This window comes from Aythya ferina (assembly GCF_964211825.1).
Source record: "Aythya ferina genome assembly, chromosome: 1".
Taxonomy (NCBI): domain Eukaryota; kingdom Metazoa; phylum Chordata; class Aves; order Anseriformes; family Anatidae; genus Aythya; species Aythya ferina.
This window is the reverse complement of record NC_140296.1, coordinates 1,144,086-1,155,658: the sequence shown is the minus strand read 5'-3', so window position 1 is coordinate 1,155,658 and position 11,573 is coordinate 1,144,086. Positions and strand designations below refer to the sequence as shown.

General features: G+C 53.6%; 1 protein-coding gene across 1 annotated transcript; it reads left to right on the top strand.

The window, feature by feature from the left end:
• Nucleotides 1-5,944: 5,944 nt before the first annotated feature.
• WDR73 (WD repeat domain 73) lies at nucleotides 5,945-10,566 on the top strand. Its single transcript, XM_084494282.1, has 8 exons — nucleotides 5,945-6,106; nucleotides 6,245-6,312; nucleotides 6,668-6,756; nucleotides 7,344-7,432; nucleotides 8,143-8,210; nucleotides 8,929-9,093; nucleotides 9,291-9,665; nucleotides 10,179-10,566. Exons 1-8 carry the CDS (start codon nucleotides 5,985-5,987, stop codon nucleotides 10,415-10,417), a joined length of 1,215 nt encoding a protein of 404 aa, XP_084350408.1. The 5' UTR covers nucleotides 5,945-5,984; the 3' UTR covers nucleotides 10,418-10,566.
• Nucleotides 10,567-11,573: the final 1,007 nt, after the last annotated feature.

Genomic DNA, 11,573 nt, shown 5'->3' with positions numbered 1-11,573 from the left:
CTGACTTTCAGTCTCCAAAAAGGCAATGGGAGATTTGACCAACTACAGTCCTGCATCCCGATGAGCTTCCCATAAAGGCAGCCCCACTGCAGGCTGGGTTCCTGAGCAAAGCATATAAGCACCAACATACTCATCCTTTATATTTCCAGCCTTTTTTTCTCCCAAACCCTTCAGATACTGTTCCTTTTTCAGGAAGGAGCCCTCACTCCTAAACCCTGGTTTCAAAACCAGCCTGCAAGTAGGCAGATCTACCAAACTTCCCAATAATTCATCTATGCAAGGTTGCTAAAGGACTAGGAGGGGTGATGACTTTTGGTGTGCAGCCCACAGGAGCATGAAAGGATGATGAGTGCCTGCAACTTGAGGAGCAGCTCGCTTCATCAGGTACCTCATCGTACCCCTCTGGCCATCACCTCTGCTGCGTCCAAGAAATCTGGGCATTTAGGAACTTCTTCACCAAATAATGGATGTTCTTAAGGTCCCTGGGGTACTAAACAGGAAAAAAAAATCTTTAACTGTTGGATAAATACCCAAAAAAAGGCATACAAAAAGTCAGGTTTTGCTTACTAGAAGATGTTGGAGCAAGTAAAACAACAGCAACAGTGTCATGAAAAACACAAATAGGGGGTACCTATGGGTGGCTTCAGCCATAAAACAGCAACGACAACCTCAGCCTTCACTGGCTTCATCCTCAAGGCATCAAGGCTGAGCAGTACGTTTCATGGATAAGCACACCCTGCACATAATGAGTCTCTGAAAATCCGCCTAGTAAAATCTCTTTGATGAATACCGAGCCTTTCCTCCAGCCTTTCATCAGCTCTCGGTTTTCAGCTCTGCCAGGTCTGACATCTCCCCACGTGAAGATTCAGGATCAGAAAGGAGGTGATTTCTCTCGCGAGTTCAGAGAACAGAGCTGAAAGCAGTGCCTCCAAATTTCACAAAACCAAGGACTTGACTCCTCAGGAGGGGTTTGCTGAGCTTTTTTTGTGGGGCTCAGCAGCCAGGCTCAGCTCCCAGCAGCGGAGTTTGGCCCTCGAGGTCAGCTGGCATCCTGCACGTGGATCACAGATTGCCAAGCTCCTTCCCCCTGCACTCAAAGTGTGATAAAAACGACTATCTGCCCACAGATATCGCTTGTGCATGACAGTAGCAATTCTCAGGAAAGCCTTGTTTAACTGATGGGAGGATTTTTTCCACATATGCAAGTGCGTGTCGTTTTCTGCATCGCCATCTGGGGCAATGCTCATGGCAGCTAATCCCACACGGTGCCTGCAGACTCAGGGCTCTCTCGAGCTCTGGAAGAGTTTTCCCAGAAATACCCAGACCTCAAGAGCTGCTCATTTTGCTTTGTTAGTGTTTCTTCCTGGCCACGAAAGCTGAAGATTTCACACCGTGCTGTTCCACTTCTGAGGAAGGGCTGATCTGTGGATCTGCACAGCAGACTCGAACTCCTCTGGTGGCACTGCCAGGCTCTTCTGATCCACGGAGGTCCTTGCTTCAGCCGTGCCAAAACTGGAACACAAGTGGGCAACACTTCATTAATACAAAAGGTGTTACCCTGCAGCATTGTTCCTTCAAAATCCCTTCCAATTTAAGCAATTTCTGGGGTACAGCAACAGCAGCAGTCCATGTGGGGCTGCACACACACGTGTGCAGTCCATGTGGGGACAAATCCCTGTTTGTGTGGAAAAGCTACAGGGAATTAAGGCTAAATAATGTTCTGTGCCTCTTTTCAAGCTTCCGAGGGTGGCTTTCCTATAGGAATAGTAACTGGAAATAGTATTTTTATCCTTGTGAATAACTACTGTGTACCATTCAGACTGAAGACGGCTTCGACATCCAGCAGGCAAATACCATCTTATCTCATTTAGAGAGTATGTCAGGTCTCACACTCAGCATTTCCATTCCTGGGTCCTTTCACAGTTTTCTTCCCCAACCTACGTGTCTCCGAGGCTGCCCAAACCCTGAAACAGTGCTGAGCCTGTGGGCAGGGAGAAGCAGCTAAGGCTGGTGTGTGCTCTGAGTCTCCTTCACTTTGCCAGGCTCTCACCCTTTCCTTTCCCATTTCTCCTCCTCTCTGCCCTCACGTCCTGCTGGAATTGCACCGTGCGCCCACATGGGCAGTTGTCCAGCTCAGGCTAAGCTCCTGTCCTGCAGCTAATAAATACAAATATAAATAAATAAATAAAAATAAATGCAAATGAGAAGAAAGTTAACAGGACAAGGTGATGAAGGGATGAGCTCTGAACCCACTGACTGCCGCACCTCTTGTATTCTCAAGTGCAGCTGATATTATTACAGTTTTAATTTAAATTTAATCTAAGCAGGTTCATATAAAAAATAAAATTAAAAAAAAAAATGGAGTGCTGTGGTTCAGATTCTTCACAAGATGCTACATCAAATTTTTATTCTTGAATCATAGCATGTAGAAAGAATAGGTAAGACAAGGTTCTTAGCGAATTTGAGACTGTTTGGATATTTTACAAAAAATAATGTGAATGAAAAACCTTTTCCTCTGTATATGAAAATTCTTGCCACTCTTTCTCCAAACAAAATATAATAAATACCAGCGTATCTCAAAGTGACAAAGTGGAGATTTCAGGAATGTAACCACAGGTGAGAAGTGTCGACCAGACCCAGTCACTGCTTGCAGTGCCTTTTGGCCAAAGGCAGGGGTCTGGCTTTTGGTCCTTGTTTTCATGGCTTTTCTGCCTTTCTACCTGCTCTTGTTGCTTCTTTCTTGCTCAATTCTGTACTGACAGCCCCGAATTAGCCCTGAGCACAGAGTTCAGACGGCACAGCTCACCCAGACTGCAGCAGCCTGAAGGGATCGTGTCACCCAGGGTGTCCTGCCACCTCTCCGAGCACACCAAGGTCCCAGAAAATTGCCCAAATCATCCTCCTTCCTCTGACAACTGGTGCAGGACTGGCATTGACGGCGGGCTGAAAAGCGAGGGGAAAACAAATGGCAACAGAACATCAGATAATATAGGAGACACTGTACAGATTAAAAGGTTCACGTTCAGATGGATTTGTGTAGAAGCAGTGTTTATCTGATTACTGCACAGCCACCTCCGAAGCCGTAGGCTGCCACCTTGCAGTGTTACAGAAAATAGGCACTGCTTGCCTCACGGCACCATGTGTGCCAGCTAAACCCTGGCCAGAAGACAGAAAAAGCACAATAATCTGTATGCTCAACAAGCTTCAAATTATCATGAGTGATCCTGAAGCACCACTGCTACAGACAGCGAGCCCACAGCTGGAAGCAAGCTCCAAACCCCTGGCATCTGATCGGAACTTGTGCTTGAATAAATGAATTTACTGGGGAGAAATCGACCATCTTCTGACACAGTCAGCTCACGGCGAGGCCCAGCTTCGCCGTCTCCATTCGGACAGCATCCTCTTGGCACGGGCACCAAAATCTGTGGTAACACACAGCACTTCTGGCAGGAAAATAGCAAAGTACTTAACGGTGACTGACGTCTTTGTCAAAAACAAAAACAGCAACACCAGTAAGGAAGTGCTGGCTGGAAACCAGTGCATAACCCTCACATTACACACAGAGGAACTGGTGTAAAGGGCAGAGGTTACGCTGGGTTTGCAGCTTATAAGGACTTGGCAGGCTTCTGAATTTATCCCCACCTGCATCTAGAGGGTCCTGCACCTAGAGGGGAATAACCCCAAGCACCAGTACGGGCTGGGGGCTGACCTGCTGGAGAGCAGCTCTGCAGGGAGGGACCTAGGAGTCCTGGTGGGCAGCAGGCTGACCACAAGTTGTTTTGGGCCAAGAAGGCCGACAATATCTTGGGCTGCATTCAGAAGTGTTGCCAGCAGGTCAAGGGAGGTGATCCTGCCTCTCTACTCAGCCCTGGTGGGGATTGTATGTCCAGTTTTGGGCTCCCCAGCACAAGAGGGACATGGAGCTACTGGATCGAGTCCAGAGGAGGGCTATGAAGATGATGAGAGGACTGGAGCACTTGATGTAGAAGGACAGGCTGAGAGAACTGGGCCTGCTTAGCCTGCAAAAGCAAAGACTGAGGGGAGACCTCATTAATGTGTATAAATATCTGAGGTGAGGTGGCAAGAGCATGGAGCCGGTCTCTTTTCAGTAGGACCCAGTGACAGGACGAGAGGCAATGGGCACAAACTGATGCACAGGGGATTCCAGCTCAATATGAGGGGGCACTTCTGTACTGGGAGGGTGACAGAGCACTGGGACAGATTGCCCAGAGAGGCTATGCAGTCTCCTTCTCTGGAGATATTCAAAACCCGCCTGGGGCCATCCTGTGCAAGGTGCTCTGGGTGATCCTGCTTGGCAGGGGGGTGAGCTAGATGATCTTCAGAGGTCCCTGCCAACCTCAGCCATTTGGGGATTCTGTGATACCGTGGTGTTTGTGAGAAGGACATACAGCCATGGGCACTGTAGTGTTTATGAAGAGGACACATATAACTGCAGTGCCTATGAACAGGACATATAGCTGTTGGCACTGGGGTGTTTGTGAAGGGACACAGAGCTGTGGGTATATTGGTGTCTGTTAAGAGGGGAATATTGAGGTGTTTGTGAAGGGATATATATCAGGGGCACTGCAGTGTCTGTGAAGGGACATATAGCTGTGGGCACTGTGGAGTTTGAGAAGGGAGACATAGCTGTGAGTATTGTTTATAAGAGGGGAAAAACACATAGCTGTGGATATCGAAGTGTTTGTGAAGGGACATATAGCTGTGGGCACTGCGGTGTTTGTGAAGGGACACATAGCTGTGGGTATTGTGTTTGTGAGGGGACACAGCTGTGAGTATTGTGTTTTTAAGAGGGGACAGACATAATATAGCTGTGGATATTGAGGTGTTTGTGAAGGGACACACATGTATAGCCGTGGGCACTGGAGTGTCTCTGAACAGGACATACAGCTGTGGGCACTGGGGTGTTTGTGAAGGGACGCAGAGTTCTGGGTATTGTGTTTGTGAAGGCTGTGGGTATTGTGGTGTTGTAAGGGGAATATTGAGGTGTTTGTGAAGGGACATATAGCCGTGGGCCCTGAGGTGTCAGTGAAGAGGACATAGCTGTGGGCACTGGGGTGTTTGTGAAAGGACGCATAGCTGTGAGTATTGTGTTTATAAGAGGGGACAGACATATAGCTGTGGATATTGAGGTGTTTGTGAAGGGACATAAAGCAGTGGGCACTGCAGGAAGTTCCTTCAGTGTCTGTGAAGGAATATATAGCTGTGGGCACTGGGGTGTTTGTGAAGGGGCACGTACCTGTGGGTATTGTGGTGTTTGTAAGAGGGGAATATTGAGGTATTTATGAAGGGATATATATCAAGGGCACTGCAGTGTCTGTGAAGGGACGCAGAGCTGTGGGCACTGCAGTGTTTGTGAAGCGACACATACCTGTGAGTATTGTGTTTATAAGAGGGGATAGACATATGATATAGCTGTGGATATTTATGTGTTTATGAAGGGACACATAGCCGTGGGCATGGCGGTGTCTGTGAAGGGACATAGCTGTGGGCACTGCAGTGTTTGTGAAGAGACACATAACTGTGGGTATTGTGTTTGTGAAGGGACACATAGCTATGGGCATTGTGGTGTTTGTAAGAGGGGAATATTGAGGTGTTTGTGAAGGGACACATAGCTGGGGGCACTGTGGTGTTTGTAAGAGGGGAATATTGAGGTGTTTGTGAAGGGACACATAGCAGCGGGCATGGTGGGACATAGAGCTGTGGGTACTGCACTATCTGTGACCAGGACACGTAGCTGGGGGCACTGCAGTGTCTATGAAGGACCCCAAAGCTCCAGATCCCGACATGTTTGTGAGCAGCGCCCATGTCCCCACCCCCACCCCCGCCCCTCCCATCCCGGCCGGCGCCAGCCGCCCGCCACCGGCCCCGGGGGAGCCGCGCCCGTCTTCCCGCCTCCCGGGGCGTGACGTCACTACCGCGCGACAGGGCGTGACGTCACAGGGCCGCGACGGGCGGGCGTTGCTATGGAGGCGGCGGGGGCTGGTGGTGAGGAGGAGGAAGAGGAGGAGGAAGAAGAAGATGAAGAAGAAGAAGGAGAAGATGATGAAGAAGAAGAAGACGAATGGCTGCTGAGCTCCCTGCGCCTGTGAGACGGGCCCTGGGCCTTCAGCCTCCTCTCCCCAGCCTCTCCCTGCCCCCTCAGGCCTCTTCCCCCTCCCCGGCCTACCCCCACCCCAAAAGCCTCAGCCTCCCCCCCCCCCTCAGCAGCCCCCTGTCCCCGCAGGTACGAGGATCTCCACACCTTCGAGCTCCAGGCTCCCACCCGTGTCATCGAATGGGCCCTGGGGAACCGTGAGTGTGGGGGGGAGGGGCTGGGGGGGCCGGGCAGGGGTCCTGAGGGGCTGGGCAGGGGTCCTGAGGGGCCGGGCAGGGGTTCTGGGGGGCCAGGCTAGGGGCTGGGGGTTGAGGGAGGCCTGGCCAGGCTGTGCTGGGGTCCTGAGGGGAGAATGGGGGCTGCATCACCAGGCTGGGAGGCTGGGGAAGTGGGAGAGGGGCTGCACTGGGGTCCTAGGGGGAGAAAAGGGGAGACAAGGGGCTGGGGGCGTACTGGGGTTCATCCTGGGGCCGTGCTGCAATGCGGGGGTCTGGCCCAAGGTGGGTGTGGTGAGGGGATTGCTCACTGTGGCCCTGGTTCCTCACCCCACAGGTGTCTGTGTGGCCGGGTACGGGAGCTCTGACAGGAATGAGATCCTGCAGCTGCTGCCCCCGCCGACGCTGCAGGCGAAGGAGACCCAGGTGGGTGCTGTGGCTGGGGTGGCACCCCAAACCCAGAGTGTTTTGGCCAGCTTTGGAGCAGTTTCTGACCAGAAGCTGAAGCGCGTTGACCACCCGGCTGCTGTCCAGCTCGGGTAGGTCATGTTGGCAGTCTGGTTGTGAAATCCTGCTGCCCTGCGGACAGCATGTGCCATGGAAGCTCCATCTCCAGATATGTGAATGAAAGATTTTCCTGGGGAAAGAGGAGACGTGAGGAGACCCAGGAAAACTGGCTGAGATGCCTGAGCCTGGGGAACCTGCTGCTGAACAGTGATATTGTCCCATGATTAGGTGGTGTCTGAGCTAAAATAAGAGGTGGTGTTTGGCCAGGCACGCACAGCCAGCAACAAACCCGGGCAGAGTGCTTGGCGCAAGCTTTATCTGTATTTTTTCCCCTATCACCAAGGATCCTTCAGCTTTGTAGCTCCTGTTGGAAGAAGCATTTAGTGGACAGGCAAGAGCTCTGCCATGCCAGAATGTCTCTCGTGCCTCTGTCTTTTTTTTTGTGTTAACTGACCTGGCTTTATGCAGCATTAACTTGAAGAAATGACTTTTCCTTTGATTTCCAGGGCCTGTGTCCAGAGAGAGACTTCAAGGTGGAATGTGGTGGGTTTTCCAGCCGCCCGGTGTACAGCCTGAAGCACGTGCCAGACACCAGGTATGGCCACGGGGTCCTAGCAGAGGAAAAAAAAAGTGGAGGAGAGGAGCCTGGTGACTTCTGCCAGGAGGAATATTGGCGAATGTTTGCCCCTCTTCGTTCCTGGGTGCTTTTAGAGCACTCCCTGTAGCAGGGAAGCTGAAACTGTCAGCACAGGCCGCTGGAATGTTGGAGCTGGGTTACAAGAAGCGAGCAGCAGGGGCTGCTGAGATCGTGGTGGTCACCAGGGATCCCTCCCTACCTCACTTGTGAGCAGGGGAGGGCTTTGTGGTTTCCCTGCGCTGCCTTTTTGCGTCGTTTCCTTCTGGATTTGGAGGTGCCCAGCAGGCAGAGCAGGTGGTGGCTGTCTCTGCTCTGCAGGTTCCCGCGGACGCAGGTTCAGGAGGCTTTGGCTGGTGCTGGTTGTAGCAAACGAGCTTCCCTCTGGCTGATTCATATCAGTTGCTCAGCTCTCACCTCCTACACCAGCCCCCGGTGCTGCTCCGGGGCTCTCTGCCTCGTTCCTAGTCTAGAGCTTTTGGGAAATGTGCTAATTAAATGCCATCGCCTGGGGCTGGGCTGCACAGATCGCCCTGGTGTGAGGAGTTGTGAAACTGCAGCCCTGACGGCTCCTGCACAGCCAGGCTGGGCCTCACCAGGCTGTTTGGGAGGGGGAGGAAGGCTTTTCTCTGCCCCTGACGAGCCTTGTGGGGTTCTTTTTGTTCCCGTAGCTTGCTGGTGACGAGCGGCCCACCTGACAGCTCCCTCCACGTCTGGCAGGTGTCAGGAGAGGACTCGGGTAAGGGCACACGCTTCTGATGTGAGTAGTTTCTCAGCGTAGACTGCGTGTCAGCATCTCCAGCTTCCTCTGCTTCTCGGGGGTAAAATGGGGAGAAAAATCCCAGTCCCGCTCAGTGAGTGAGTGTCCTCGTGTGGCAAGGGTTTGGGAACGGCACGACGGCTTGGAAAGGTGCTCACCCCACAGCCCAAACCTCAGAAGGGAGTCAGGTGGTTTTGGCCTGGTGCTGTGGCTTTCCACCTTCTCTTATCTGTGAGCTCTTACGTAAATAAAAATCCCACTTGTGTGCTTAGCACGAGATTCCCTTAATAATTCGGGGGTAAGAAATAAATTTGCCCCACACGTCACCTTTTTTGGGGGGCACCGTGAGCCAGCTCAGTTCTCCACGCCTGCTTCTAGGAGAGGATTGACGTTGTTCTGTCTCTTCTTGTGAAACACCACCAGAAAAGGAAGTACAAAGTGCTACTCGAATTTTCTTTTCTGCTGAAAATAAACACCTTGATTCACAGCTTTTTACGGGTTTTCCTCGATTTCCCAGGGTTTGGTGGCGGTCCTTGCTGGATGGGTTGGAAAACATGGTTTTATTCTGGAGACAAAGTTGTAATTTGATTTCTCGTTGGCGTAGCAGGTTGCAAGGTGTCTCTGTGAAGCAACTTGGTCTTGCGGATTGCTCGCTTCCTGGCGTGTTTTACAGCTGCTTATCTCTCCTTTGAAATAGATGTTATCAAACCTGTAAGTGCCATACCTGCAGAAAATAGCACTGGGCAGGCTTGGGCTAAAATCGCGACGATTTCGACCAAAGCCCCGTGGGTCCTTCACGGCTCCAGAGTCGACAACGTCCGGATCACAGAGGTGGAATCACAGAAAAACGTCTACGTGGCAGGTACCCAAACCAACCCTGAGCGTGTCTGGCTTTGCAGAGCTGGATTTTGGGCGAGGCAAGGATAACTGCTCGGGTGGCAAACATTTCCTTAGCTGGGCTGCCTTCAGACACGTGCCAATGCTCTCACGACACCCGAAATCCTTGTCCTTCCCGGCTTCCAGAAGCTGGAAATCCACAATCTTGTCTTTTTTTTTTAGCTTCCAGAAGCAGCGAGGAGCTCAGCGGCGTGGCCTTCCTGGACTGCAACACCTTGCTGCTGTGCTGCACGGGGGGGCAGCTGGGGCTGGCTGACGTGCGGCACCCCCAGAGCCCCGTGGAGGTTGCGGCCGCCCCCTCGGCGCCTCGTGGCGAGCGGTGGTGCGCGGGGGTCGGCCACGGACCCCCCGGCTCTGATTTAAGCCCCCAGCCCGTAGCTTGCCTCTCGAGCGGGGGGCACCTCGTCCTGGCAGACGTGAGGAAAATCTCCGAGCCTTTGGCCTCGGCCACGTGCAGAATTCCCTCTCCCGGCTGCGGGGCAGAGTTCCTGTGCGTCTCCTGGGCTCCTGCCCTGGAAGGCTGCCTGGCTGTTTCAGGTACGTGCTGCTGGGCTGAGACGTTCCTTTTTTTGGAAGTTTTGAGCTTTGCATCATGCCCAGCTGTATTTTAACCCCCCCTGGTTAGGGAGTGGCTGTTCAGAGGCATCGGAGAGGTGAGCTGATAGCCCCCGCAGCTCACCTTTAGCTGCTGCAGGACCCCAAAGCCCGGATCAGCTCCGGGGGGGCTCGCAGCTTCCCTTCTCCAAAAAAAAGACCCCAAACCCTTAGCAAATTCTGCCCTAAGCCTTAGCAAACGCTGCTAGTGGCAGCGGCAGCCTGGCCACCACGGGGTGTGCATCCATCAGGCCGTCTCCTGGCCTGAGCGTGGCAAATCCAGACTCGGGAACGTGCAGTCCTCATGGATCTGGCCGCGTTTTCCCTGCCCGCTGCTAGCTTCAGCCAAACTCCTGCTGCTCTGCTGTCACTCGGGGCTCTTCCAGCCCCTTGGGGAGGCAGCTGCGAGCCTGGGGTTGAGCTGGTGACTCCCTCATCTCTCTCTTTTCATTCCAGGCTTTGACGGCACCGTGCAGGTGTACGACACGCGGCGCTGGGACCGCTCCGGCAGGGAGGCAGAGCCGCTCTTCGTCCACAGAGGCCACAAATTCGGCGGCCCGGCTGGCAGCGAGGGCCCTCCCCGGGTCACGGTGCACACGTGGCACCCGCAGAAACCCAGAACTTTGCTGTCAGCAGCCAGCGATGGCTCCCTGCACGTTTGGGACTGGGTTCAGCCCTGCGGGGGCTGTGGGTAGGTCACGCTTTGGGTGAGCTGGGTGTTTCCTGCCTGCCTGCGTGGGCCGGGAGGTTACGAGGTTACCCGTTTGCTTGAAGTCACCGTTCTGAGACAGCCATAGCTAACAGAAACAGCTATAAAGAACTGTTTTTTTATATAATATAGCAAGAACTCTGCTTGTGTCACTTCTTCTCCTGTTTACCAGCCTCCAAAGCGCGGCAGCCTGTAGTTCTCACCGCGTCCACTAGCGGAGAACATCCTGCTGTCAGCTCATCCCCCCGCCCACGTCGTGTTTTGCGCCGTGCCCTTCAAACGAGGAAGATAGATATTAAAAAAAAAAAAAAAAAAAAAAAAAGGGCGAGTACAATTTGAGGAAACGGGCTGCTCGGGGGCACGTTTAACCTCCCGGTTTCCGTCCCCAGGCACCGCTGGGGTGGCTGCACGCCCCGCGGGGTGTTGGTGTTTCAGCACTTGTGCGTGGCCTCTGCCACAGGAAGCTGCAGCGTGGTGACAGCGGCGCAGCCCGCACAGGAACAGCCTTTCCGCCCCGGCCTGCTGCGAGTTCTGCCCTGCCCCTGTGTCACCAGAGAGCACCCGGCCTAGGAAAAGGCCTCCGTAGCTTGTGGGCCTTTTCTTTTCATCAAAAAGTTTGAATTTGGGTGGCTTTTTTGGGGCCTGAGGAGGCCGGGTGGTGATTTGTACAGTCCCTGCGTGTTACCAGGCGGTGCCTGGGGGCACGGGGAGCCTGCTGCCCCTTGTCCTGAACACCAAGGGCAGGATGTGAGTGAACAGGGGGTGCTCACCTGGAAAACAGCCCCCAGCCCTGCGGGATGCTCACGCTGGAGTGGGCAACACAAATCTTGCACCAGCTCTGCCTCTGCTCCTCCACCCGGCGCTGGCCATCCCCTCTTGCCCCTAAACACCCCTAAATGTGGTTATTTCTCCAGGAACCGCCGCTCCCCTTCCTCAGAGGAGAGGTGCAAAGGGCTTCCTGCCTCGCCGTGTGTCCGCAGCAGCTTGAGGACAGGCGAGGCAGGTGGGGACAGGGAGGTGAGCCGGGGCCGAGGCTGCGCTTCAGGGGGTGGAGGAGAGGTTGGGGATGCGATGTTCCGACCTGCGCCGTGTCCTGGCAACAGCTCTTTCCCTGCAGGTGCTAACGCCGAAGCCTGTTCCCG

What these genes read in the sequence shown, in the direction of transcription:
- WDR73 (XM_084494282.1), top strand. Translation starts at nt 5,985, where the DNA reads ATGGAGGCGGCGGGGGCTGGTGGTGAGGAGGAGGAAGAGGAGGAGGAA. An exon ending in CTGCTGAGCTCCCTGCGCCT is followed by an intron (nt 6,107 to 6,244) that starts GTGAGACGGGCC and finishes CTGTCCCCGCAG; the next exon opens with GTACGAGGATCTCCACACCT. An exon ending in AGGCTGCCTGGCTGTTTCAG is followed by an intron (nt 9,666 to 10,178) that starts GTACGTGCTGCT and finishes TTTTCATTCCAG; the next exon opens with GCTTTGACGGCACCGTGCAG.